This window comes from Lates calcarifer, linkage group LG7_2, assembly GCF_001640805.2.
Source record: "Lates calcarifer isolate ASB-BC8 linkage group LG7_2, TLL_Latcal_v3, whole genome shotgun sequence".
NCBI classification, from domain to species: Eukaryota; Metazoa; Chordata; class Actinopteri; family Centropomidae; genus Lates; species Lates calcarifer.
Window position 1 is genome coordinate 12,852,055 of NC_066854.1, and position 27,180 is coordinate 12,879,234.

At 39.9% G+C, this 27,180-nt stretch overlaps 1 protein-coding gene across 2 annotated transcripts in view; it reads left to right on the top strand.

Annotated features, from left to right (window-relative positions):
* Positions 1-27,180, top strand: part of runx1 (RUNX family transcription factor 1) — a 51,245-nt gene that overhangs the window by 11,100 nt on the left and 12,965 nt on the right. The window contains exons 1-4 of one of the 2 annotated variants that reach the window (XM_018704486.2): positions 19,112-20,076; positions 21,884-22,035; positions 22,132-22,242; positions 25,151-25,307. In XM_018704486.2, coding sequence (XP_018560002.1) covers positions 20,049-20,076; positions 21,884-22,035; positions 22,132-22,242; positions 25,151-25,307 — 448 coding nt within the window. In that variant the 5' untranslated portion in view covers positions 19,112-20,048. Of the gene's footprint in view, positions 1-19,111; positions 20,077-21,883; positions 22,036-22,131; positions 22,243-25,150; positions 25,308-27,180 lie in introns of those variants that run through there. The other variant, XM_018704484.2, reaches the window with a different exon arrangement.

Consider the following 27,180-nt stretch of genomic DNA (forward strand, 5'->3'; position numbering starts at 1 on the left):
TTTGTGTGTGTGTGTGTGTGTTTGCCCCTGCATGAAAACAAAAATGAGTTGGTGAAAAATAGCAGCAAGGAGCGAGAGAAGAGAAAAGGGGGGCAAAGATAAATGAGGAAAGAGAAAAGGAGCGAGATAAAGAGAAAGAAAGACAGGAGGAGAGGATGAGAGGAGAGGGAGGGAGCAGGACGACAGAAGAAGATGAGTGATTTGATATAATCCCATCTGCAAATCCACCTTATAGTATCACCACGCAGAAACATAATCCTTCGTCCTAAAACAAATACTGTTAAGTCCTGCAACTAAGTATATTTATACTATGGTGTTGCTTTTTTCCTGATTGTATCTTCCTCCACTGCAGGTCCACCACATATTAGTCTGATATTAGTCTAATTATCCCTGGATCTTCCTAAAATTGATTCATGTATGTTGGGTTTGGATCAGTTTTTGGGCCTGTGAACAGTAAAAGTCTGTCTGCTTACCTGCACAAGACAGATTCAGCTGTTTTTGCAGCTTCCAAAAGCGTAATGATTAAAAACACTGAAATGAAAACCAAATGGGGAAAGAATGACTAACTGCATGCCAAGTCATCATTATGCTTCAAACAGAGATTTAGTCAGATCAGCCTAAACCCCCACATCAATCAGATACTGCAGATTTTTCTGAGACGATCTGTAATAACAGATCCATGGCCTCTGTCTGGAGCTTCATCTCTATGTCATGTTTCATGTGTACAACATCGCAAGAGGAGACTGTCCATGGTGTCCCAGTAGCTCAGTGGTTAATGTGCATATCACATAACCACAGAATCCACAATTTAATTCCAGATTGTTGTCTGTGAAACACTCCCCTCTTTCCTCATGTTTCCCATCTGTCTACACTGTCAGCTGTATCAAACAGAAGTAAAAATGCAGGCCAAAAAAAAAGAACGTACTTGTAGGTTATCCCCAGTTGTAAAATCAGTGCATCTCTCTGTGACAGCAGGCTTTTCACTTTGCATTTGGCTTATTCCCATAGACATGTTCAGACTAAGATTTGAATGAAAAACAAAAAAACTAAATTCACTTCACTTCACATAAGGGACACACTACTCCCTGCATTAGCACTGACTGTTATTGTTACTGGAATATCATTGAATTTTGGACCAAAATACATAGTTCCAAATGTTCCCCTACCTCGGGTCTCCCTTGTTAAAGAGATATCTGATCTCAATGGGACTTCCTGGTTAAATAAAGGTAAATAAATAAAGTGTAAATTCAGGAAGTGAAATGAAATGAGAAAACAGAGAGATACAACATGCCAATTACCAGAGTACTTGAGTCCTGCCATGTGATTCCCACACACAGCTTTCAAGAAGATAGAAATGTGTTTTCCAGTACGCTGCTGATATTGGGAAGTCAGTGAGAAAGATGGAAAAAGGGATAGATGAAAGAGAGGAAGGAAGGACTTATGAGAAATTAGTAGTGTTGCTTTACCAGAAACCCCTCCTTCTCCTCTGTTCAGTTTACCGTGTAAAGCAACTATTTCTCAACAGGTTGTTGTTCACGTTGCAGAGCAGAGGTGACAAGTCATATTTTCCCATTTTCATCTGCCTGTCATCAGCTGTTCCAATTGAGTAAAGGGCTGGGAAACATCCACCAGCTACTAAATGTTTCTGTGGTATAAAGGTAGAAACCAAACAGTCAGAGCAACAGACTGCTATATGTTTGATTTAGATTTGAATTAGGGTTAGGGTTTTGCCCGTATTGGAGCCTTAATAGTGTTAGTAATCGGAGGGATTCATCCTCTGTGGATCCTGAACGTGTTCGGTTTCACAACAATCTGTCCATTAGATGTTGACTTTTGTGTCCAAGTTGAAATGTGGTGCTTGAGAAAAGGCTAGGAAATTATTAGAATCAGTCATCTGGGGACCATGAATATCCTCATCTGGCTGGTAGCTTCTACATCATTCTTTGTCATGCTTGTGTCCTTTTTGGAGAGAAACTTCCATTCCTACTCATAGCTGCAGGAAAAAGCAGTTGGAAAGTAGATTTGAAAATGTGAAACACTGTTTTTCCTTTGTACTGAGCTCCAGTTGGAATAGTGTGTGTGTGTGTGTGTGTGTGTGTGTGTGTGCGTGGTTGTGTGTCACCTCCTGCTGCCCAGCTATTAAATAGTGAGGTTTTATACCCGAGTCTCACTGAGGAGCTGTCTGCTACAATCATTATGATTCAGCGCTTTGGAGCCACATGCACATACGTTTAACACACACAGACACACACACACACACACAGTGTCCGGTCATGTGATCACACTGATACACACCAATAAAGAGCCTCATAAGGACTCAATAAAGTCTTTCATTCTCTCTGTTGGTCTTGGTTGGTTGTGATGTTTCATTTAGTTTAATTCTCTCTCTCTCTTGCCGTTTGTGTGTGTGTGTGTGTGTGTGTGTGTGTGTGTGTGTGTGTGTGTGTGTGTGTGTGTGTGTTTGTGTGTTGGGTCATTTGTCCAGCTGTGATCTCTGGCTCTCATTTTGAAGCCTGGGAATAAGCACAGAATGCCTTCTATGGATTCATCGTCTGTCTGTCTGTCTGTCTTTTTCTTCCTTACTACACACACACACTCACACACAAATTCTCTCACACACACATGAACAAGCAGTATATACACTCTCACACACATACACACACACACACAGTGGCTCCCATGTGGCGATTTGGCCACACATCACACAGCCCAGCTCTGCTGTTTGATCTCTGTACCTCCCACTGCAAAAAATGTCAACGCTCAGCTGGTGGTTTTATCTCAGATTCCCACATCATCCACTTTGTTTTAATTTTTCAGAAACACCTCCATGGTTAATATGATCTGTGTCATATCCGTCATATGTCCATAATATAAAGGATATTCACATTGAGCATTGCATTATTGAACACCATTATTCTGTCAGCAATTATCCAGCTGTACTGACTGGAACAGAGAAGTTTGACAATTTTAGTCAATGAATGAATGAATGAAATATTATTGTATGATGCTGTATATGGTATCACAATAGCCATGCATACAACTGTGTTCCCCCTGTATGGTCTTTAAAGAAGTAACTTCATGTAAGCCAGAACCAGAGTGCTGCACTGATGTTTTAAAACAACCAAAAATACAGACCCAACTTTTATAATCAAACCTTCATTATGCAACAGCCACTCCAGATTCTGATTATTTGTATCCAAGAACATTTCAAGGTTTTGTTGAGTCATTTCATGGAAAATCAGCAGACAAATCTGTTTTCCTCCTGAAACTGACCTCAGCGGCCTGGCCTGTTCTCAACTGTGACAGCAAAGATTAGGCTTCTAGATAAAACAAAATGTTACATCAGATTTTTTTTATCTTGACATGTAGCGTCAACTCTGAGACCTTATATACACAGATGTGCTTTATTAAACTATATCCAGTCAATTCTATTGTATTTACCACAGGTGGACCTTTTAGTTCTAGACACATCTCAAGGACAGGCCACAGCAAAGGGCCTGACGACTTCAGTTTTTGACTTATGATTGATATGTTATATATATGAAATATAACAGAATTATCCTTCAGTATATCACTAATAATAGTTTCATGCAGTTACATAATATATGATAATATGGGGGCACAATCCACAGTGTATCTGTAGCTGTTTTTAGGTAGGTATAAAGTAAATACTCCTGCCCAAGGGTGGGTAAATGACATAAGCCTGCATATTCACACCTCTACACTTCTTCATACTTATAATGGTAAGCAATGACCAACACCCTCAACACCCTTAAGATACCCTGAGGCAGGCAAATCATGCCATTTTGATTTCTCAGCAGCCTATTGGCTAGAATTCCAGATGTTTGCTCCTGGATTGACAGCTGGGCTCCATTAAAATATAATTGGCATTCGATGCGAGTGCTCAGCAGTATATTTTGGGAGTCGGTTTCTGTTGTTATCTGCTCCCCCTTACCTCAACCTTAACCCAAACCAGTGTTTTTAAATGATGCTTAAAAAGACATCAACCTTACCCCTGTTACGCTTACCTGCCCACAGCCCCCCTACCCTCACCTGTTTGAAAGTTTTCCAAATCAGTTTGAAACTGGAGAGGAACAGCACCACCATCTCCACCGTCAGAGCACTCGGTGAGGGAGTGTATTTTGGAAGATGTCGCTGGTCACCTCTCCACTCCACTACCTCCCACACACTTGGTGAACCTTTGACAAGGAGCAGTGAAGCTGTTGTGGAGGATTGTGTTAAATCAGAAAATGTTAGTTGTCCTCATCTTGTTTTATAGTGCAATCTAGGAGTAAGAAGTTAACCTAATTTTTTACAGCGTCTCCCTCTTCCTGTCCTCATCCATCAGCTGCAGCAGGAAGAGGGGGCTCCAATAAAGATCCCTTCATTTCCTCCCCTCTTTTTCATCTCTCCTCCTCCATCTCCTCCCTCTCTTGCTGCCTCCTCTCACTTCCTTCCAACTGCCTGCTTAATCGCTTCAGTGTTTTAATATCAGCGTCCAGTGCTCTGGATAGTGTGTTGCACTTGTGTCTTGTAAGGTTTGACCCATACAGTTTCACACTTACTAATATTTCTCTGGAGAGGGATATGGATTTTCAGGGGCTTTTCTATTCTTGCATCATCAAAAAACTGCATATAGATTACCATCTTAACTCAAAGTCCATTTCAGTTGCATTTCATGGTTGTCTTCTACAGGTATGCCCAGTTGTGATCATGTGACCTGAGATATGGGAGGGTAAGGGGTCTCCACGCACACATCGCTTCATGTATGCATGTGTGTGGGATTGATTGTTAAAGCTGTAGACTTAGTGTTTGTCTTTGGCATTAGCATGGTTTCTGCTCAGTGTCAATTCTGTAAAGGTTAAGGTTACTGTGTGTTTGTGTGTGTGTGTGTGTGTGTGTGTGTGTGTGTGTGTGTGTGTGTGTATGTGTGGTAGTTTGAGGGGAACCACCAGCTAGGCCACCGACCCATATAAATGGTAAAGCTAAACCTTACCACAGTGTGCACCAAATCCAAGAACATACACAGCTACTTCGGTCAATGCCAAGCCACGTGTGTGTGTGTGTGTGTGTGTGTGTGTGTGTGTGTGTGTGTGGCAGGGGTAGGAAGTCAGTGGTTATGTTTAGGTTTGCAGTTGGGTTAGGGTTGCAGAGATAAACCATCAACATCTCATTCTTGTCTGATATCTTATTGTTTAATTTCACTTTTGTCTAATTAGGGACTAATTACACATATTTCAATATTGAAACATTATCATGTGCTGCTATAGACAGAAACATAAACAAAAAACTATATGCGACTATATGTTGGCATTGCTGGATTTTAAAGAATGCATGTATTTTCTCTCGCCCTACTTGTTTCGCTACACTTCCCCGCTGACTTTAACCTCCTCCGAAGTTTGAAAAAGCCACCAACAGGAAACAGCCATCTGACGATCGATGGAGCCCCTGATCATCCACAGCTTTTTCGGTGTTCCCAACCCATTTTTCTCTTAACCACACTGGTTCCTCTCAGCCTTAATGGGCGAGATGGCGGGTGTGTGTCTGTGAAGTCTGGTGGGATGGGTGTCCTATGTGAGGCGAGGCGAGGTCCCCTCAGTCCTGTGGTTAACGAAGAAGTCATGCAAAGAGTCACCTCACCCTTTTTTAACTCCTCCTCACCCTCTCTCCTCCCTCTATCCCCATTTATCCCCACATTGTGGTTAACAAGTGAATGCAAAGTGTTGTCTTTATGTGTGTGTATGTGTGGCCCGTACCCATTAGCGCCCTTCTATTCTGTATTGTAAATTCCACCCAGCGATTACGCCTTCTGATTTATTCATTGGCTCATTTGGGACCCTATGCATCCCCGTGTGGTTGGGTTTAAGGTGTCTGATTGGCTGCTTTCGCTGGCTCCTTCCACTTTGATGATCCATTTGTGTTTTCCAGAATCTTCGACATTACTTAACATGCAAACTTGTGCACGCACACACACACACACACCACACACACACACACATGCTACAGAAAACATAAAGTAACCAAAGCCTGAGGGGTGTGAATGGTTAATTAGTTGATTTAAAGTCTCCCTCTTTGACTGTCAGGAATGATGCAGGCCATGGAAAATAATCATTGATTTTTGTGGCTGCTGATAGTTTATGTATCAAAAGTATGTGCCTTTGTTTTCTTAGAGCCAGAATGAAGAAAGCAGTTGTAGCTTATTAGCTGTGTTGTACCATCCACTTTTACTCTATGAGAGAGTAAGATGAGACAGATGAGATGAGACTCCACAAATAAGGAATGGTTTGCAGTGGAGCCTGTGATACAAATACATGTTTTAAGTTAGCAATGTAAAACTCTGAAACTCTGTCAAGCAGAGTCATTCATTCATTTCAGACAAATCTAAATACACATATTTAGATTATATAGATACAATTAGTGTTCCTTATGTTCACACATATGGACTTTAAAGCTGGGACAGCAATGGGCAGCTATTCATTGTAAATGGGAGCAAGGTGCTGCCTGTTGAGGTAAAGAGATTTACTCTTGGCAACACTACAGGAGAAAGCTGAGAAAGGCTAAACTTTATGGCAAATTGCAATGTAAAGGGTGGGGGGTGGCAACATGTCAGACCATCAGCCCCTGCAAAGGCTTTGTCCCTAACTGATGCCAGTCCACTAGAATGGCACAGTTAACAAAATTGGGAAGGTATGATTGAAATGTATGTTGTTTACTGTGTATAAGACATGAATGAATTCTCATTTTAATGTGTCTTGACCAATCTAGAGTCAGTCTTACATGATAACACTATCATAGCCTATATATCCAATGACAGGGCTGATGGTATGACTCAGGGACTTATTGGCCAGTATCTATTGCTACGATGAGTTAAGTAACACTTATAGATAAAAGATCTTCATCATCAATCCCAGTTCTCTGTTGTCCTCCCCAACGCAATCCCTTGTTTCCTCAGGGATCTCCTCCACAATCCTCTTCTCATCCTCCTCTTCCTGCCCTCGGGGTCTGGATTCATCCCTCTATCCAGACATCACTGCTGCAACTCCATCCATCCATCCATCCATCCATCCATCCATCCATCCATCACTTTGTCCCCCCTATCAGTATTACCTTTTCACTTTTAATCATTGGAAGTCTATTCTTCTTGATTTTTCCTTGTGTGTGTGTGGTTTGTTGTTTTTCTATATTCATAAGAGGGGCCAACCAGGAGCCCACCTTGGAAGGGCTGTTTGAGGATTAAGACTTGGTTTTAGGATTAGGGCTAGAATTGGGTTCGGGTAAGGCTAAGGGTTAGGCTTAGGCATTCAGCTGTGATGGTTAAGGTTAGGGGTGAGGGGAAAGGGAATGCATGGTGTCAATGATGAGTCCCCACAATGGTAGGTTTACAATCCTGTGTCTGTTTAAAACAACTATAAATACTTTGATTTCTGATGAACTCAGATGGTATGTCACACTTGCCCATTAATGTGCACTGTGGAAATTTTAGGAAGCCCTTAGATAGAGTTGAATTGAGTACCAAATACCAACATCGAACTAAACTGGACAACAAACCAAGCTGAATGTGTTGTAAATATCAGGATAGTTGTGTATTGTGCATTCTATCTCTAGCTAGCAATTCAGGATTTTCCACAGCACGCTATAGCACCACACTGATGGAAAAAGACCAGACCAGAATCCCCCATATCAGATGATTCTGCTCCTCACAAATTATGTTGAATGTTAACATTCAGTACAAAAGGAGAATGAAGTATGCCCTTTACTCAGGAAGGATAGAGAATAAGAATAGAGACGTGAATGTCAGAGTGGTGGATGGGCAAGAAGTGCATTTGATATTTGACCAGAGGTTGCATCATCATAACTCTGATCTCTCTGCACTCACACTCACACTGCACACAAGACTCTTATGAATGTTGCTATTGCTAAATATTTTTTTGAAAAATTGCTGTTATAGAGTTACAGGGTTATGTTACTGTGTGTGAAGGGCACATATTTGACAAGTGAAACAAGCACTTATACTGTTGTGTCAGGATTTGTTTGACTCAGCTCAGCATCTGACACTAATTTATCAATCTCACCATACACTCATAGGTTTTTATGAGTGCTTGGTAAATAGCAAAAAGGTGTTTTACTGCTCTGGATAGATCGCCTGTTTTAATCATCACTTGTGGTTTCAGTCATCTCAGAGCAGCTCTCTGTTTCAGTTATCAGATAGTTGAGTTGAAAAAAAACTTTGGAGCAGGGTTTTTGAAAACCTTACTTTTAGCCTTCCACAAAACTTGAAACCTACATTTGGAAGTGTTCTGAAAAAGAGAGAGAAAAGTATTTGCTTTCAAATTTGTCCACATTCACATGGCCTTACTATGAGGCATCTGTCAGAGTTCATTCATCCTCTCAGTACAGACTTCACTGACACAGAGTGCACAGAATTGGACTTCCCTGCAGTAAACCTTTCTGATCAGTTATGACGTCCATGTTCACTGTCCGGCCTGTGGTGTGTACGTGTGTTTATCCCTTTTCTGTGTGTGCGTGTGTGTGAGTTAAGGATTTCTGCTCTAATGCATCTGCTCAGCCATTCAAACTGCACTAAACACAGCCTGAGGCACTTCTATCTTCCCTCTCTCTCTATCTGTCTCTCCGTCTCATCTTGTCTCTCTCTGTCTCTGGAAGATCACGCTGTCTCACTCCTCCCATCTCTGTCTCCCTCCATTTTATTTCCATTTCTACGTTGAAAGAATGAACGTTTTACTAACTTTGACTCTGTGCATGATTGAATAGGTAGGCCTCTCTTTCTCTCTCTCTCTCTCTTCTCTCTCTCTCTCTCTTATTCTCCCTCCCTCCCCTTCTCTCTCTCTCTTTTTCTCTCTGTCCTTCATTTCTTGTGTCAGAAAATCAATTTTTAGTTTAGCAAGGATAAGCCAGTCTTCTCTCATCGCAGAGGCTGACTGAATAATTCAACACACACACACACACACACACACACACACACACACACACACACACACACACACACACACACACACACACACAGAGAGAGAGAGAGAGGACAAATACACACATAGCTTCTTTGCACATTAAAAGTACCTTTTTAGCCATTTTCATGGGAATATAAAAAAGTGATATTATTGGGACTTTTTTCTAGACATGAACTTTAAAATCCACCTGCTATCTAATATCTTATATTATATCTATCATGTCTGTATTGTTTTTTGGTAAACATTGTGTGTTTGTGTGTGTGTAGAGTTAGGTTAGGGTTAGGCATTAGGCTGTGATGGTTAATGTTAGGGTAAGGAGCCAAGGAGAGTGCATTATCAGTGGGCATGTAGCATCAGGGACATTCATTGTCAAGCTGAACATTTAATGGATAATGTTGTAGTTATTCTATAGTATCCTTATAGTTCATTTTTTTAAGAAGCTCAGTAATTTCCTAAAATAGCTGGTCTCTGTAGTTTTTAACAAACATTACTCAAACAGGATGAGCTATTGAACAGTGTGTGTACAGCTTCAGTCACAAAATGTGGAAGGACTGGGAGCCAATTAATATTATGACAAGATACATGAATATTGAGCCGCGCTTAAAAGAACAAAACTTTTAAACAAGAGAAGAAGTAAAACTTATTTACTTCACTATGTGTGTCTGTGTCTACTTTTTAAAGCTAATGATGAGGAGTTTTCAGTCATGTCTTCTTTATATTAGTTCATTACATTCACTCGAACATCAGTGTAAATAAAATTCCATCTCCAAGAGACCAAAATGATTCTAAAAGTAGCTTCAAGAACTGAAGTTAGCCACGGTGACCTTTGCTGACCTTTGGTGACAGCCTACCACTTCTTCCTCCATCTGCTGCTGACAGACAGTCAGAAGGCTTTACAACAGGATGCTGTAAACACCCCTTTGTGTCATAAAGTAATCCAACACAATGTGACTGTGTAGCACCATGTTAAGTGCAGTCTCCTTAATCTTACTCTAGTAATCATAATTATATCTCAGAGCTAATTTAGCAATGATTCAGTTAGGGTAAAGTAATACAACAAGTATATCAAATAAAGGATAGAACTAAAATGTGGAAGACTTGTAGCTAACTTCCTGTGTGATGGAGGCTTAGAGCAAAACATGTTACTGTTAATTAATGTAACTACATTAATTATATTAGTTTTAATAGTAGAATTATGAATGCTAAAAACACTAAAAGCGAAATGCATTCATCATGGACTCTTGGATGAATGTGTTTGTCTACATGTGGGAGTGCATGTCCTTGTGCAAGCGTGCATTTTATCCTGGATATGTGTGTGTGTGTGTGTGTGTGTGTGTCATTTGGTGCTGCTGCTAACTGATATGTCAGAAAATCAATTAATTACTTTTAAGCGGCAGTTAACTGCATCCGCACAATACACCCCATGAATTATAGACGAAGCATGTGTGTATATACTGTGTGTGTGTGTGTGTGTGTGTGTGCATGAGAGAGAGAGAGAGATAGAATTGGCTGCACTGTTAACTAGAGACAATTGGTAACTCCTCCGTCAGTGATCAATTGATGAGAGCGCTTCGATACAAATCTACTGAGCCACTGAACTGACTCATCCACTGTCTACTTTACAGCATTGTTACTGTGTGTGTGTGTGTGTGTGTGTTTGTGCGCATTGTCTTTTTCATTTTATTTAATAAACTACCTCCATCAGTTATTAAAACAACAGCAAACCAACCTTTTTTACATTTGTTTGAGGACAGATTTGATCAATTTTACTGCTCTGATGTATTCAGAATGAACTTAATTAACATAACTAATTAACATAACTACTCTTTAATTACTAAAGTTCTAATTATCATACTTCTAAGAAACATTAAAGCACATTTCATACATGAGACACAGTTTAAAGTGCTGTACTTTAAATCATAAAACATAAAAAGTTCCATATGGATATAGTCCAAAAAAATCAAAAACAAAGCCCATTTGTAGAGGTGTTCAAATCACTGCATCTCTTTAATACTGGTGTTACCTCAAGAATTCAATTTAATTTATCTGTATAATCAATTAGATTTGCACATTTTAAAGTCATATTTCTGACTGTAATTGAAGCATTTTGACATTGATTTAATGCCAAAACACACAGTATTTGTATGTGGCCTTGCCAAGTTTGTTCTCTCTAGTTTTGAGCCAAAAACTGAATGATATCATGATGTTGATTCTTGCTTCCTAAATGACTGTATGAACAAAGGCACAGTATGTGGAGAGGTGTTGTCCTGTAAATAGAATGTGATGAACTGCGAGGTGTTAAAGGTGCGATGAGCAACCGGAGAGATAAAAACCAGAGGACGTCTCCTTTTCCCCAGACTCTCTCTTTCTCTCTATTGATCCCCCGCTCAAGGTGGCAACGAGTGTGTGTGGTGTGTGTGTGTGTGTGTGTGTGTGTGTGTGTGTGTGTGGTATTGATCCTTACCATGCCACTGTCACTGGCCTCAGGGTGGCCTCAACTCAGGGGATGACAGGGGGCAGACAGCCGCTGGCAGAGAGAGAGAGAGGGAGAGAGAGAGAGTTTATTTCTTCTCCACTTCACTATAATTGTTTCCTCTTGAATCTCTCTAATTTGAGCAGTTGCCTAACATGTGTTATTATTACAAGTTATACCATTATTACAGTTCTTTTACTTGTCTGTATTCAGGACTGAACCAAAAATATAGGCTGGGGAGGGGAGCATCTTTGGATGTATTGATCTGTCATTTGTCATTAATTTTCTTATCTAGGGATATTTTGAGGTTTTATAAACACACTAGATTATTACTCATGTCTTTTCTTCAACACACCTCACCTTAACAAACATGAGAACGCACATCAGACGAATTAAAAGTGTGAATCCCAGTCATAGTTCAGATATAAAATCGTGGTGCACGTCAGAGCTTCTCTCTTGCCGACAGCTCTGTCAGCTGAACGTCTAGTCACGTTGGATCGGCAGAGAGAGAGAGAGGTTGCACCAACATTCGGGTCACGAGTCCTTAAGATAACTTTGCAGACAATTAGCACTGGAGCTAAGAGCAGCCAACAGAGTCAAGGTGCCTCTTCCTTCCATCACCCCTCCTTCCAGGGGTTTGTTTTGTAGTTTGGTCGTTTTGAGGTGAAACTTGGGTTGTACAGTTTGTAGCTCACCATGACTCAGCTTTTAGGTGGTAGTCCTACATATACAGAAAATTCTGTCTCCGTTATTAGTAACAAAGATCTCTGTGTGCTAAATATGTGGGGTCTCAGGAGGTCACGGACCACTTCATTTTACATCCAGGACCTCTTAAAAACGCCAAGGTCCAACTCTGGTACAATGAGTTTATATTTGAAGAGGCTGTAAGTTTATGAGCATGTTGAAATGATGAAAGGTGAAGAGCAGCATGGAGACTGTGTCCAGCACCATTGGTCGTAGTTGTACAGACTATATATGTTTTTAAAATCCAATATATAAATATATAAATATAAGTTCTTATTTATCTAAAGGAAAGACCTAACAGGCCTTTAACCACTGCAGTCTATACATCCACTGCACTCACTTTTTTTTCATCAGATAATTTTAGAAAAGGTCCTGGCATTTGAAACTCATCTTACGAGGTTTTGAGTAACATTTATTAAGAGACAGGTTTTAAAATTAGAAAGGTGGGTTTTTATCTACGACAGAAATCTGAAAAGTCAAAGGAAAAATGTACTTTTATTAAATTGGGTCAGCTAAACACAGCCAAAAAATGTATTTCAAATTTTGAAAAAAAAAATAATAATAAATTAATTAACAGATAGCTAAATTAAACTTTGCATGGAGTCTACATATAATGTAATATAAGAAGAGTTTTACAACATAGTAGTGGTAGAGTTACTAGTGGTCCCTTACAGAAGAAACAAAGATGTTTCTTCAGCCTTTTCTTTTTTTGATTCTGATGTTTTTTTAGTAGCTTTTGTCACTTTTATTGAAATCAAATGTGTTTTTTTTTTTACATGAAAAATACAAAATTTACAAGAATGAGGTTAAAAACGGTGGTTCTCTCTGCTGAACCAAAACATCTGTCTGTCTACCAAGTTGTGGTGTTTCCAGAACCACACTATGGCTTGCAATCAGCCTACACACACACACACACACACACACACACACACACACACACACACACTTACACTTTTAGTTTAGGCTCAGTATGAACACACACACCTCAGAGAACCACTGTGGCTCACAATAACTCACACACACACTGTATGAGGTTGTCACTGAGGGTCACAGGAATCTGTGGCTCCATCACTCACATGCAGAGTACACATACTCCCTGTCACTGACCAACACACACACACACAGGCAGTTTTGTGGTGATATCACCAGCCAAAGGGCCTCTGGGAGAGCCACTGTGGGAAGCTCAGTGTCCACCAATGTGTGTATGTCATAGTGGTCACCTTGAGGTCTGGTAGTGTATCTCTATTTAGCTTCAACCAACAGAGAGCAATGGTTCTGTTAGGTCACAAACAGTCAGGTTTTACACTCAGATGGAAATGTCAGGTGGTGTCATCTGATTTTAGGCCTTTCTTACTTAAGATTTTTACTTTGTTTCACAATCTTTTCTTTAATGAAAGTTGGGATTTTGTTTTGCCTTATCTCAGGGAGAGTAAGAAATTATATTTTACTGCATTAATATTTATGAATATAGTCTAAACAACATGCATTTTTTAAAAAGTATGTATATCTAAATGCATTAGCATCAGCAAATATCAGAAAAAATAACCTCTTTTTATTTGATATAAATGATTTAACTTCATTAGCCAACATCACCTGTACTTAGGTCCACGGTAATGTATAAAGAAAAACATATAGAAATATCTACTGTATAAATATTCAAAATACAATGCAGTTTGTCAGGAAAATGTAAAAACTGAAACATAATCAAAAGCACAGCACAACATGAGCATTAAACACAACCAAAATGACTGTTATAGCAGGAATTAGCAGCATTGGTGAAACTGTTAAGATTAAAAATGAGGGGAAGTTCCAGGGTCCTTGTGTTGTATGTACTGGGACACTTAGAGCTGAGCCAGCGTTAACAACATTTGTTAAGATAAGATAAGATAATCCTTTATTAGTCCCACAATGGGGACATTTACAATTATGCTGTGCTTTTCCTGCTGTGAAAAAGTTTTTAGGTACATGCCACACATTTTGGTTCATCACTGGCCATAACGTTGCACAGCTTTAATTAAAAATGTAACGCTTAGCTAGCCCGAAGCTGTGTATATGTCATTGCTCAATTGTGGATTGCCTGTCATAAAACTCCTATGCCATGCAATGGGTTTTCAGCAAACTCAAACTGGCTTAATGCAGGCATCATCAATGTGATTTTCCCACTGTGATATATCAGTATGTGATTTGTGAAAAAAAAAACAAAACAAAACATATTCATAGTCAACTTATGGAGAGCTACAATAATCAAAAACATAATGAATTTGGAAGTGGCTAATAAAAGTCAGTGTGTGACCTCAGTTTTCCAACCAGAATATCCAAATCACAAAGACGACAGAGTGTGAGGAGGAGGGAGGGAGAGAGAGAGAAAGGGGGAGCTAAATGTCGTTCCTCTTACCTTACTATGTTGTAGCTTAATATAGGAGGGTAACCCGAGGAGTCAGTTGGTTTTAACTTAGCTAGCCAAATAGGTAGTCAGAGCCTAAGTACCAATATTAGCCACTATTTTATTCTAAACAGAAGCTAACACTAACACTGATGATTAGCTTGTCATGTACAAGCTAAAATCCATCTGTAATAACCAAGCTTTATAAACATGCTTCCAAAAATAAGAGAAGTACAGCCAATCAGCTGTTGGCAGGTTCAGTTCAAAACTCATGTGTGACCTCAATTTTCAGCTAGAACTTCCAAATAGTGAGGGAGGGTGAGAGAGGGGAAAGGGGGGGGGAGAGAAAATCATTTGAGAAGCTAAATGAAATTAGCAGCTTTAAAGAGCCTGAGGGCAAAGTGGAGTCGTGTCCCCCATGGCTACGCTTTAGAGGAAGAGGGAATGAATTAAGCTTGACTGGATTCTCTCCTGTTTCTTCACCTCCTCCTCCTCCTCGCCTCCCTGCTTCTTCCTCCCTCACTTTTTTCCCTGTTTTTTTTTTTTTTTTTTACTAATATACAGGGAGAGATGAAGGGAGAGGGGAGGGGGTGGAGGAGATGAATGAGGGGTATAAAAGCAGTTCATGGAGATGAGGACAGGCTGGCGCTCATCTTTGCTGAATGATTCTCTTCTGAGTTTTCTTGTTGACTCAAATTTTGGACTTTGGATGAACAAAAAGTAAAGAAAAAACTCACTTAATTTTTTCTTTTTTTTTTTCTTCTACTTCTACCTTTTCATTTTCTTGTTCCTCCCATTCGCTCCTGTTTCCCCTTTGCTGTTTTTCCTATTCTTCTTCTTATTTGTTCCTTTGATGCCTTCTTTTCTCTCCCCTCTGGTTGTTGGAAATTTGGTTGTTCTGCAGCTGTTGCTGTTTCTGCACCCAGGACTGAAGCATGAACCCTGGGGCATTTTCCAGCTCTGGCCCTCTGTCCTGGGCCATGTACTTGATGAGGAAAGGCCGGACAGGCAGCGGACTCTTTGGTAAAGCTGATTCTTTTTTGACACCTCCTGGTCATTGTCATCACCATCACGTCTAGTCAAAATCAACATTTTCGTTATGTTTTCCATTTGTGATGATAACTCGTGACCTTGAGCATCCAATATTTCATTTCATTTCAGTTCATCTGGTTTCTAAGACTGCATCAGAACTCACTCCCTCATTCACTCATTCACTACTCCCTACATCCAGACACTTCTAACTCATCATAGTTCATCAGAGTTCAGTTAACACTGGTAGCAGATTTCAAACACTCTAAGAGTTTTCGTAGGGGGTTCAGTAATTCGTTGGGGGGTTCTATGCAGTGGGAGGCCTTTGGTGTTGTAGTTGTTGGAGATGTGTTGTCTGGTTCTGCTGGGTTTGGACTTAAACGCGACATTCACAGAGAATTCGCAGAAGTCGTCATTATGGCTTATGGAAGGCTTGTCAGTCTACTGTCCTAGTTCTAGTTCTAATAGATTTTTGGAATGGACAGTTATTTATCATGACATATGTAGTAATGTTTTTGTTTTTTTTTGGGAGTATGATGATCAATCTTTTGGACCTGCGTTGTTGCTACAGCAAACTCACCCGTGTAAATTTTTCCGTGTTAATTGACATTAACGGTGGTCAGAGTTATTTTAACACTTGTCTGCGGATGGTGTGGATTTTGGTTGTTGCAGGTATGTCCACACGGGTGGCATGGTGGTGCAGTGGTTAGCACTGTCGTCTGTGGTTCGAGCCCCACACCTCTCTAGTTATATTGTGGCGATTTCGCTGCGTATGGAAATAAGTCTAGGACCAGTTGTTTTGTCCTCTGCATTTCTGTAAGTTGTGTGTGATTCTCTGCCTTTCTTCTGGTTCACATAAACTTCTGACAAATACAGTCCAGCCTTGTAGGACTGGCATCATCAGATTTTTTTTTTTTTTATTAAAAACAAAAATATTGTTTTGCACTTTAGAGGGCTGTTGCTGATATTTGCAGATATACTGTACCATTAATTGTTCACAGTGACGCTATCTCTTCATGAAATAGCCTGAAAACATGAGTATTCCTGTCGATGTGGTGAAAGCCTCTGCAAAAAACATTCAGGCTGAAATGGAAAAAAAAATGCTTTGTTGACACAAATGTTAGTGAGTGATATTATAATAATTACAACAATTAAAATAACACATTCATTCTAACAGCACATCTATCACATTCTCTGTGTGTGCATATTTTCAGTTTGATTAATCTTTGATATTTATTTGACTGAACAGTCTTTCTGCTGCCGCTGATAATATTAAGTAATGCTTGTATCAATAACTTTGATAGGTGATTGTGACTGGGTATTGATTATGGATCAGAGGACACAGAGCAGCTCATATTACAAACCAGTCAGTGGGAAAAGCTTGCTGAGAGAAATCTAACTCCTCTCCCTCTGCCATGTTCTTCCTTTCTTTTTCTCAACCTCTGTTTCACTCGTCTCTTACATCAGTGCAGTATTTTCATTTGTAGAACTTTAGTCTTCTATAGAGCAGGGTTATTTTGGTCAAAGATAAAGTCTTTTAATTTAAATTTAAATTTTTAAAAATCTATTATTTTTCATTTTAAATTAAATATTAACATTTCCGACATTTTGTGGCAGCACAAGCCATCTTGTCTATTATTTTTACACAGCAATAATATACATGTATAATGATAGATGACTATATGAATTGTTCTAAGCATCAAACTCACTTTGTTGCTATTTTCTGTATACTTGGCATAAGGCCTAAAATTTTCATAGATATATAGTTACAAAGCATCCTTCAGTGTTTGAATTATTTATAATGGTTATATTAGGAATAAATGTTCAGTGTCAGATCTAATGACATTAACTTTGACAGACCTGCTTTAACATGTGCTTGTAGATTTTTTTTTTTTTTTAAAGAATAACAGTGAAAGTGTTTTTTTTTTTTTTTTCAATGCAATTTCACAATTAGTGGCTGTTTCATTTTTACACCGAAATCTGAAAATACAAAACATCTGAATTCATGCCCAAAAAGAGAGAATGAATAGGCCCATGATGAGGGAGTGAAAAATAGATATTTCCAAGGGCAAATCACGTCACGTCCATCTCAGGCCAATATGAGAGCGGAGGCGTTTACATTTTTTATCATTCCCCCTTTGGCTACAAGACTGATGGATGCAGAGGCAGACTGGCATTTCCCTAAAACTCCTCCGACAGCATGTTGATTTAACTTAAATCATATCGACTGACTCCAAAAAAAAAAAAGCTTGTTGAAACAGGCAGGTGCACAGTATGCTGTTTACCTCTGTGTAAAGTTTGGTGGTACCTCTAACTCCCTCATATTCTTATTTAGGAGTAGTTATGAAAAATAATTAGCATTGCATCTTAATACTGCACAAACGTCCATGTCTAATCATTTACCTCAAACTCTGACAGAGACCTCATGACTGACCAACCTGATGTTTAAAATACCACAGAATTTAAAGCACAGATTTTAATTTGAAAGGCAAATAACTTCATGAAATTATTTGGTTTGGGTTCCCCGAGGTGTGCGATTTTAAAAACCTGATTTTAAAATGTTGTTGTGTTCGATAAAATAACCGCTGATGAAGACCATGTGATATGGTTGACAGCTCCAGCACAAGCGAGGAAGTAGATTTGAAGTTGAGATAGTTTTGTCAGTCGTTTCTCTCTCACTGATTTTCTTCTCATTTTTATTTTTGTTCTTTCACCAAGTGAGATTGAGGAGAGCATAGAAAAGAAGTACTAGAATGTATATTATATATATATATATATATATACACACACACACACACACACACACATTTACAGTGTATAATATACAGTGTGTGTGTGTGTGTATATGTGTATTCATATATAAGTAAACACCGATCAGTATTTTATATCAGCAAGTGAATCAAAGTTAAAGCCATAGCAGGAGAAGTTAATTGGCTGGACATATGTGTGTGTACATACACACACACACACACACACACACACACACACACACATATATATGTTTTATTAAATGGCAGTATAATAATGGCATCATCTGAATCAGTGTGATATGTTTCTATCGTCTGTTTAAAATGTTTATTTCTTTAATATTCAGTTAACTGGGAAACTGGGAAAACCTTATTGAGATTGGTCAGGATGGACGACCCAAACACAAAGTATGTTTACTAATCTGAATTAAGCCAAAATACAATTATAAAAGTAATTTTTCTATATAATTAAGATGTAGAATATTAGAACGTGGGTTCAGTTAATTAACTGAACGTGGTGGTGCTGTCCATTCAGTCGGGCGCTCAGGAGGACAGTCATGAGTTAGATCACCTACTGCCCCCTATTGTTCATACCTGGTACTGACAGCCTGGCTTTAGATGCACTGGCTTCTGAGTTGCATTGGAGTCAAGTTCATGACAGCGTTTATTATATCTGAGAGAGTTTGGAGTATGGGACATTAGGTTGTTGAGGAAAATACTGGATAGAGTCAGAGATTAAAATATGAACACTGGATGAAAAGAAGAGAGAGAGAGGGAGGCAGATGGATGTATATATATTTTTGGGAGATAAATAAATTCAGTGTGTAGACATATGTTTTAATGTCACTTTGTTTTATTTGGCCACATGTACTGAATTCACGGAGACTCAGTCAGTTACCGCCGCTGCTTCAGCTCAGGAGGAAGTGCGGCTTCGCTGTCTCCCTCTCTCTTTCTCCCCCCTAAACCCCGCCTCCTCTCGGACGGACGTAACGCTGATTGGTCAAAGCCTTCTAGCGGCAGCCGGCGGCGAGCCATCCCATTGGCTAAAAGCTGCTAAAGTGCACAGATGAAATGCAAATCCACAGCTCTGCCAGTAAAAAGCCTGGCGCTGTCAGCCGGAATGTCCATTCATCTGGAGGGAGGGGAAGGGAGAGAGACATTGGAGGGGTGTAGAGAGAGAGTGCGGGTTGTGTGAAACCTCAGTCTGTCGGAATCAGACAAATTTACATCAAATTTACTTTTCGTGTTTCTTCCTACTTTGTCCGCTTCCTTTCACTTTTGATGCCAGCCATGCGTGAAGGCTTCATTTCGGCTGCGAGGAGACAGAAGGAGCTTTGAAGACTTTTCAGAATCCATCCCAAGTCTGAGAGCGACTTTTACCCTGCGTGGAGAGCAGAGGAGAGACTCTCTAAACTGTTGGAAATCTGCGTTTGAGTCCGTGCGGTCACGGGCTCTTTTTTTTTTGTTTTTTTTATTTTATTTTATTTTTTTACGCACGAAGGCTGAAATCCGGCGCGTCTGGACTGGATAACGCGCCGCAGCAGCTGGGCGATTTTTTTTATTCTATATTTTATGGACAGTTAACTAGAAGTCGACGAGGCGACAAATCTACAGAAAACAATCTGCTTCTTGTGGCGAAAACAAGAAAAGAAGTGGGAGGTTTATAAGTGAAGATCGGGGAAGTTGAGTATCTGGACGCACAAATGGTGTTTCTGTGGGACGCAAAATACGGTACAAATCATTTCTTTATATTTGTCTGACACTTTATAACAAATTATCTTCATTGAAGTCAACAGCATTACCTCCAGCAGGACGTCTGTAAAATGTAACGAGCGCAAAGAAGGAAAAAAAAAAACACACTCAGCAATCCCTCTTCTCCGTTAGTACGCACTGGTTCCGGAGCCTGCAGTTCCGTAACCATTTCAGTCATGATATGCGAGTTATCTGATGCAGTGTGATGGCTTGATTTGTTTATTCTGCTTAGATTAAAACAGAAGAAGAAGAAAAAAAGGAATGGAAATATATTTTCCTTCCCCCCCTCCCTTCCTTTCCTTTGTGTTTGTATTAGTGTTGCGTTTGGGGACCTCTTCCACAGTAGATGTTGTGGTGAGGTCAGACTGCAGGTGTTTTAGAAATCTTCTCTTATTTCTCCTTTTCAGGCTCAGTGTAACTTCCCCTTAATCAGATACAAACACGAGCAGGTTCAGTTACTTCTCAATCATAAAATCTCCTGGTTATTATAAAGCACCTGAACACAACTGGGATGCTTTAGAAAAATATTAGAAATAAAATCTTTCTACAATATAACAAGCGCTGATGATGCTTTCTTTGCATATTATGATGCGCATATGATACCACTTCTTTAACACTCATTATAATGTGTGATTAGATTTTTAAATATGTGACATTTTCATCTTCGAGACTGGGTGATGAGAATTTTGAGGCCACACAAGCTGATGTAAGAAAAGAGTTAGCAGACAACTTTAAGTCCATTAAAAATGGTGAGCTGACACACTAAGTGCCACTCCATGTTTAACCTGCACGTCACAGATTTATCTCAGAGTGTGATCATAATCTTTTTCTTCCCCAGACAGAGCTGTTGAATGAAGAAGTCAGTGTCCCTCAGGTCATGTAGCTGCTGCTCCAGCACGAATTCTGATGGCTCAGCCCTTGATGCAGCCCATCCTGGGCTGTAAGCACAATATACAATCTCCCTGCGTCCTTGACAAATTTAATAGCGAGGGATCACTGATATGAGTCCTCACATTCTGGCAAAAAAAAAAAAAAAAGAACAAATCTACCTCTGCTCAGGCTCTGGTCTATAAATCTGACCCGAAACGTCCCATGGCTGTTTCAACACTAACAGAAGATCAGATCTTCTATTAGATTCTTCAAATGAATTTAATGTCTGATACCCAGAATAAACTCATATTTAACTCCACATTCACTCCAACCGACTTAAGTAAAATTAAACGTACTTCTTTCCTGTTTGTGCGTCAGTGAAAACCGCTCACCGCTCACAAGGTGAGGGGTTGCAGTGAGGTTGTCGTACGATGTGGTAGCACTGGGAAGGTTTCAAACTGTAAGCTAAACTCCAAACCGCCAGCATGTGGCTTCAATTGTGGGTTGGCTGACTGACAAAGCAACAGAGCCACTGATACTGCAGACAGACAGACAGACAGATAGACAAGCCTAACCTGCTAATTTATCAAATTTCCTCTGCTATTCTCATTTTTCTGACTAGATGTGCGTGTGTCTACTTTTTAATTTTTTTTTTTTTTAATGGAATAAGAATTAAAATACAATGAACATAAGCTTTTCTACCATATATTATATTCAGAACTGCTTTAAAAGATGACGACATAAGAAATCCATTTTTGTTTTAACCAGTCAACAACCCAGAGCATAGTCAACTTAGTATTATAGATGAATAGAATTAAACACTATAGAATTGTTTCCTCTTGTTTTTTACAACCGGACACCTTCAGTGTGGAGATATTAAAGCAGTATAAAAGGAAATATATTTCCTCTCTCCCAGACCCAGCCCCTGGCCGGCGTTACACTCCCCCCTCCACCACCCTCGCCTCTGGGGGGAAGATGGCCGAGGCCCTGCCTTTAGGCGCCCAGGAGGCCGGAGGCGGGGCCGCTCTGATGGGCAAGCTGCGCATGGCCGACCGGGGCATGGTGGAGGTATGATGACACTGAACTTTAAAAAAAGAAAAAAAAAACACTCTCTGCATTTGTTCTAAATGGAAAACATTTTAAAATAAAATTGATTTTTCGCAGGTAATCTCAGATCATCCAGGAGAGCTGGTGAAGACGGACAGTCCTAACTTCCTCTGCTCTGTGCTGCCTACACACTGGAGGTGTAACAAGACTCTGCCCATTGCTTTTAAGGTGTGTATGTCAAACGTTTGTAGTTTACAAAGAAACACTGGTGGAGTACTATAGTGTACTACGTATCAGTTTTGAGTCAGTTGTACTTTCACTTGAGTATTTCTGATACTTTACACATCTGCTCCACTGCATTTACTGTACGTAACAGATGTAGTTACTAGTTACTTCAAAGATTAAGAGTAGACAAGTACTTAAAGAAACTAAATTAGCACCACATATATTGCATGTACCAGCATACATTAATATATTTTCTAATAATAATAATAATAATAAGAAGAAGAATTTGTTAGGTGGTTTTCAATCACAGAGATTCATGTTTTCTTTATGTCAGTCATCAGTGTATTTATCAGTGTTCCACAGCAGGAACAGGAAAATGTGATTTAAGTGAAAGTAATTGTTTCATCCTGATTATTTTTTGATTTCAAATGTTGCCCGTAATATTTGTCCCCGAACAACAAAACTCTCCTGTCCCCGCGAAAAGCATGACAGTCTGTTTCCTGCTCTGACGAGACAGTGTTTCAGATCATTCAATGAGATTTTAAAAACGCTTTGTTTAGATGAACAAACAGGACAGCTCATCCATTTTTTCTTCTGATGATCATTCATAAATTACAGACAGACTTTAACGATATTTTTCTATAAAATAATAATAGTACTAATAATAATTTGATACATCCATCATCAGCACTTTATGCGTACACTATGATGGGTTGATTTTTTTTTGCAGTCTATTCCCTCATGCATCGATGTGTGTGGATGTGGACGGTTTTTCCTGCACTTTGAGGCAAAATGCATTTGTGGAAAAGCAGCTTTTAGCTGCAGAACGCACAACTGATTGATTTATTGAGTTTTACGCATTAGTGTTCGCACATATGTGTGTGTGTGTGTGTGTGTGTGAGTTCGGTGCATTATGCATCATTATGGAGTGTCATGAGCGGATGTCACTGCCTCTTACTGATAATGGATGACTGTTATGACGCGCACCACACACGCACACACACACACACACACACAGATCCACTTTTCATGAACATGCTTTCTGAACGTGCACACGTGTAAATACATGACAGCACTACATACAGGCACAGGTACAGTGAGAATGTATACATGGGCGTCTGTGTAAAGAATGCACACACACATACACACACACACATACACACACACACTGCTCTTGACCTGAGAGCTTCATAATTGTTTCCTTTGTCTTGTTTATTCTGCTGGGCTGGTTTCACGCTCCACTGCTGCCAGTCTCTCTCTCTCTTGTCCGCCAGGCGTGTGTGTGTGTGTGTGTGTGTGTGTGTGTGTGTGTGTGTGTGTGTGTGTGTATCCTTGCGTGTGTTCTTTCTTCCTCTCCCAGTTTGGAAACCCAGTGAGTCAGTGCTGTCAGACTTTCAACGAAATCACAAGTTTCGATCAATACTGTCATTGGCGTATTACTGGAATATCAGCGTACTGATATTTCATCTCATTCTCAAGAAAATTTAGATGATAAATGACAGAGCGTGGAGTGAGCAATCCTTGGAAAACAATGCTTCAGTCTGACTTTAAGGAGACTTTTTAAGGGAGAAATCATGGTTTAACTAGTAGGTTAACCCAAAAGTGGGATTGTGGGCTGTGGTTACTCACTACCAGAGCTTAAGGTTAGAAGAGAAACCATCCATAGTATCTGCGGTGGTCATTTGCACACTGATAGTTTGGTGTGATTAGCGTTAATATGGAAATCAACCTCCCTGGCTCTACATTTGCGTAGGTGTAGGAGAATGTGCTCTCTAGTGCCTTGAGCATCGCACATTTCCATTTTGAGTTTAAGGAGAGGTTTTTCAACACAAAATGATCAACCTTTTATTTCATCATTTGCATCTTTTTCATGAAATGTGAGATCTCAGATAGTCTAAAGCTGTTTGTTTCTATGTGTGACTGCGTGTGTTTGAATATACTGACCCCACCATCAGATGGAAAATCTGCTAATCCTTTAGCATTCCGTGTCCACTTTCATTTACTGTGGAGTAAATAGCTGGATATACTAGCGTAAGCTTATGCAAACTACACTGTTGTCTGATAGGTAAGCACCTGAGCTGCAACAGATCAGACTGTGGTTTGATTGTGCAGCTCGCAGGTGCAAAACTGGTGTATGCGTGCGTGTGTGCGTGCGTGTGTGTGTGTGTGTGTGTGATCTTTACAGGTGATAGTGATATCTCTGACATCCATAGACCTCCACAAAAACATCCATGAATTCACTCAGAAAGAAACACACACATATAAGTTCAGATCCTGCCTCATCATCATCATCACATCTCAGTTTGTCTTCAGTATCCAGAGTAATCCAGCAAAAAAAAACAAAAAAAACACATGTAGCGTATTGACTTTAAGTAATCCAGCAACAATGAAGTGTCGTCCACTGTTTTATTGTTATTAATGAAATATGATAGTAGGACGAAAATCTGTCTTTTAATTCATTTCGATGAATAATTAGACCAACAAAGCAAAAACCAGCAGGTTTACTGATTGTTTATGAGCAATGCAAATAATATTAATAACCTGCCCAGTAACCTGCATCATATAAAAGCCACTATAAATCAGGTTTTTAACTTAAAAACCATGTTGACAGAACCTTAGGTAGTGTTTATAGGTATTCCTACCCCAGAAAACTCCATCAATAAGGAAGGATGAAGGATGTAACATAAGAGGCAGAACCCAGTGCTGAAAAATACATTCAGCCTTTTGCTTAGATCATACAGTTATAACTGAAGGTGTATGAATGTTTTATGTCAGCTCAGATCTTTTCAGACATACCTGGATACAGTAAAAGTGATGGGGCCATGTTTCCCTATCCCCAAAGAAAATTACACCCTCAGTTAAACACCCAAAACTCCATCTTGTCTTTTGTTTTCCTCTGTCATGCCACAAGGTGGTTGCCCTGGGCGACATCCCTGACGGCACCTTGGTGACGGTGATGGCGGGGAACGACGAGAACTACTCAGCGGAGCTGCGCAACGCCACGGCCGCCATCAAGAACCAGGTGGCCAGATTCAACGACCTGCGCTTCGTCGGCCGCAGCGGAAGAGGTACGCACACGCACACATCAAGACGCGCACATACAAAAACACGGAAAATATCACTTCAGATTTTCATGGGAACAATCCAAATAGTAAGAACAGCATCAGCCATTAGTATCTAACATTGGTTGAAATGTTACAACAACACAGCATGGATAAATTAGGGGAAGTACATGTGAATAAAAACAGTATTCCAGTATTCACACAACTTCCTCGTAACACCCCATTCAACGTCTACCTCGCTCTGAACACCCCCCCCCCTTTTAACGGACACACTACACCACAGTTGCTCTAAATCAGTTGCAGGCAAATGTCCCAACTTATCTATTTAAAACACCAGTCCTGTGTACACAAGCTCTACTGACACACACACACACATAGATCAAAAAACGCACATAAAATGACAAGTACTCCCCACTGAATGGAATATGGCAATAACTGTCAATATTTGCCAGACTCCACTGCCCTGCTATTGAAAAATGAGCATATTTATAATTCATGTGCAGTAGAATTCAAATGAAGAAAGCTGAGGAGTTGAAATTTGCTTTCATGCAAATTTAACGGCACGGAGCACAATGAGCTTCATTTTCTCAGCATCACTCCATCTCAGGAGTATTTTAAGATACAAAACATGTTGGGGTTTTATAAAAGTTGATTTAAAGTCCTGTAATAAATTCTTCCTTCTTGCAGGTTATAATGTTACGTTTTTGTTGAAACTGTGTTAAAGACATGCTGTATGATCATTTTAGAGACTGCAAATTCTGGTGCTGTTGAACTTCATTGCACACACACAGAGATGTGTCTGTTGTTTAGCCTATCCTCATGGGTTTTAAAGGGGATCACAAAATAATAGGAATACCTGTCTACATAGCGTAGCTCTATCTGCTACCAACAGATTATTGCTAATGCTTGTTTACCCCAGAGGCAGAAAAAGAAAAAATCAGTAAGTCAGAATAATCAGACTGCAAAATAAAATGGTCTGTAATGTAAAGGTGATGATAGAAAGCAGGCGTGGCTATAGCCACCCAAACCATTTTTACTACAACTATTACCTTCATGTCTTTTTCTTTTTCATCTTTTGCTCAATGCAATGAAGGCAGCGGAGGCTCATCACAAATATCTAGTTTTGAGTCACTGTCTGTTTTTAAAGGTATACTATGCAGGATTTGTCATTTGCTGTTTGTAAACACTACATTCAATGTTGGCCCCTCCTGCTCCTCCTGTTTTCAACGAATGAGAGAGCAGCGGTGGTCAAGCAAGCTAGAGAGGGAATGAAGAGAGGGAGCGGCGTTAGAAATATGTTATTTTCTGATTGTTTCAGAGCAGATACCTTCTAAAGGACAAATAAACACGCCCACATTTCAACATAACTGTGGGAAGGTGCAGCATTGCTGGAACTTGTGTGAATGCAGCTGAAGCACACATTTCCTTCTGTATGCTGAGGTCTCTGCTCCGTGTGTATAGCTATAGCCTGAACACTATTATACCCAGTGTTGTTTGGGTCTAGAAAAAATCTAGAATATCAGCAGACTCATCCTTTACCTTGTGGTTTGCTGACAGTGTCTGACCTCAGCCAGTTATGGCTTCCATTCATGGTATTGGCAGAGGAGGATCCTGTGTTGTTTCAGGAGCTTTTCCACCCTGATTTCTGTCAAAACATTGAAGCTTTAATGTGTTGCTTGATAGCAAACCGCATAAGCCCACATGTTGAGCAGAGTCTCTCCACCTAAAACCTCTAACTGTCATTAACTGTCCATGTGGGAAGTGGTTAGTTTAGCTGCCAGCACCAATGAGTGGTTTAGTGGTTTGACTAGTGGTTTTTCTGTGTGTGTGTGTGTTTCTGTGTATGTGTGTGGGGGCGGGAGTCAGAGTTCTCAGAGTT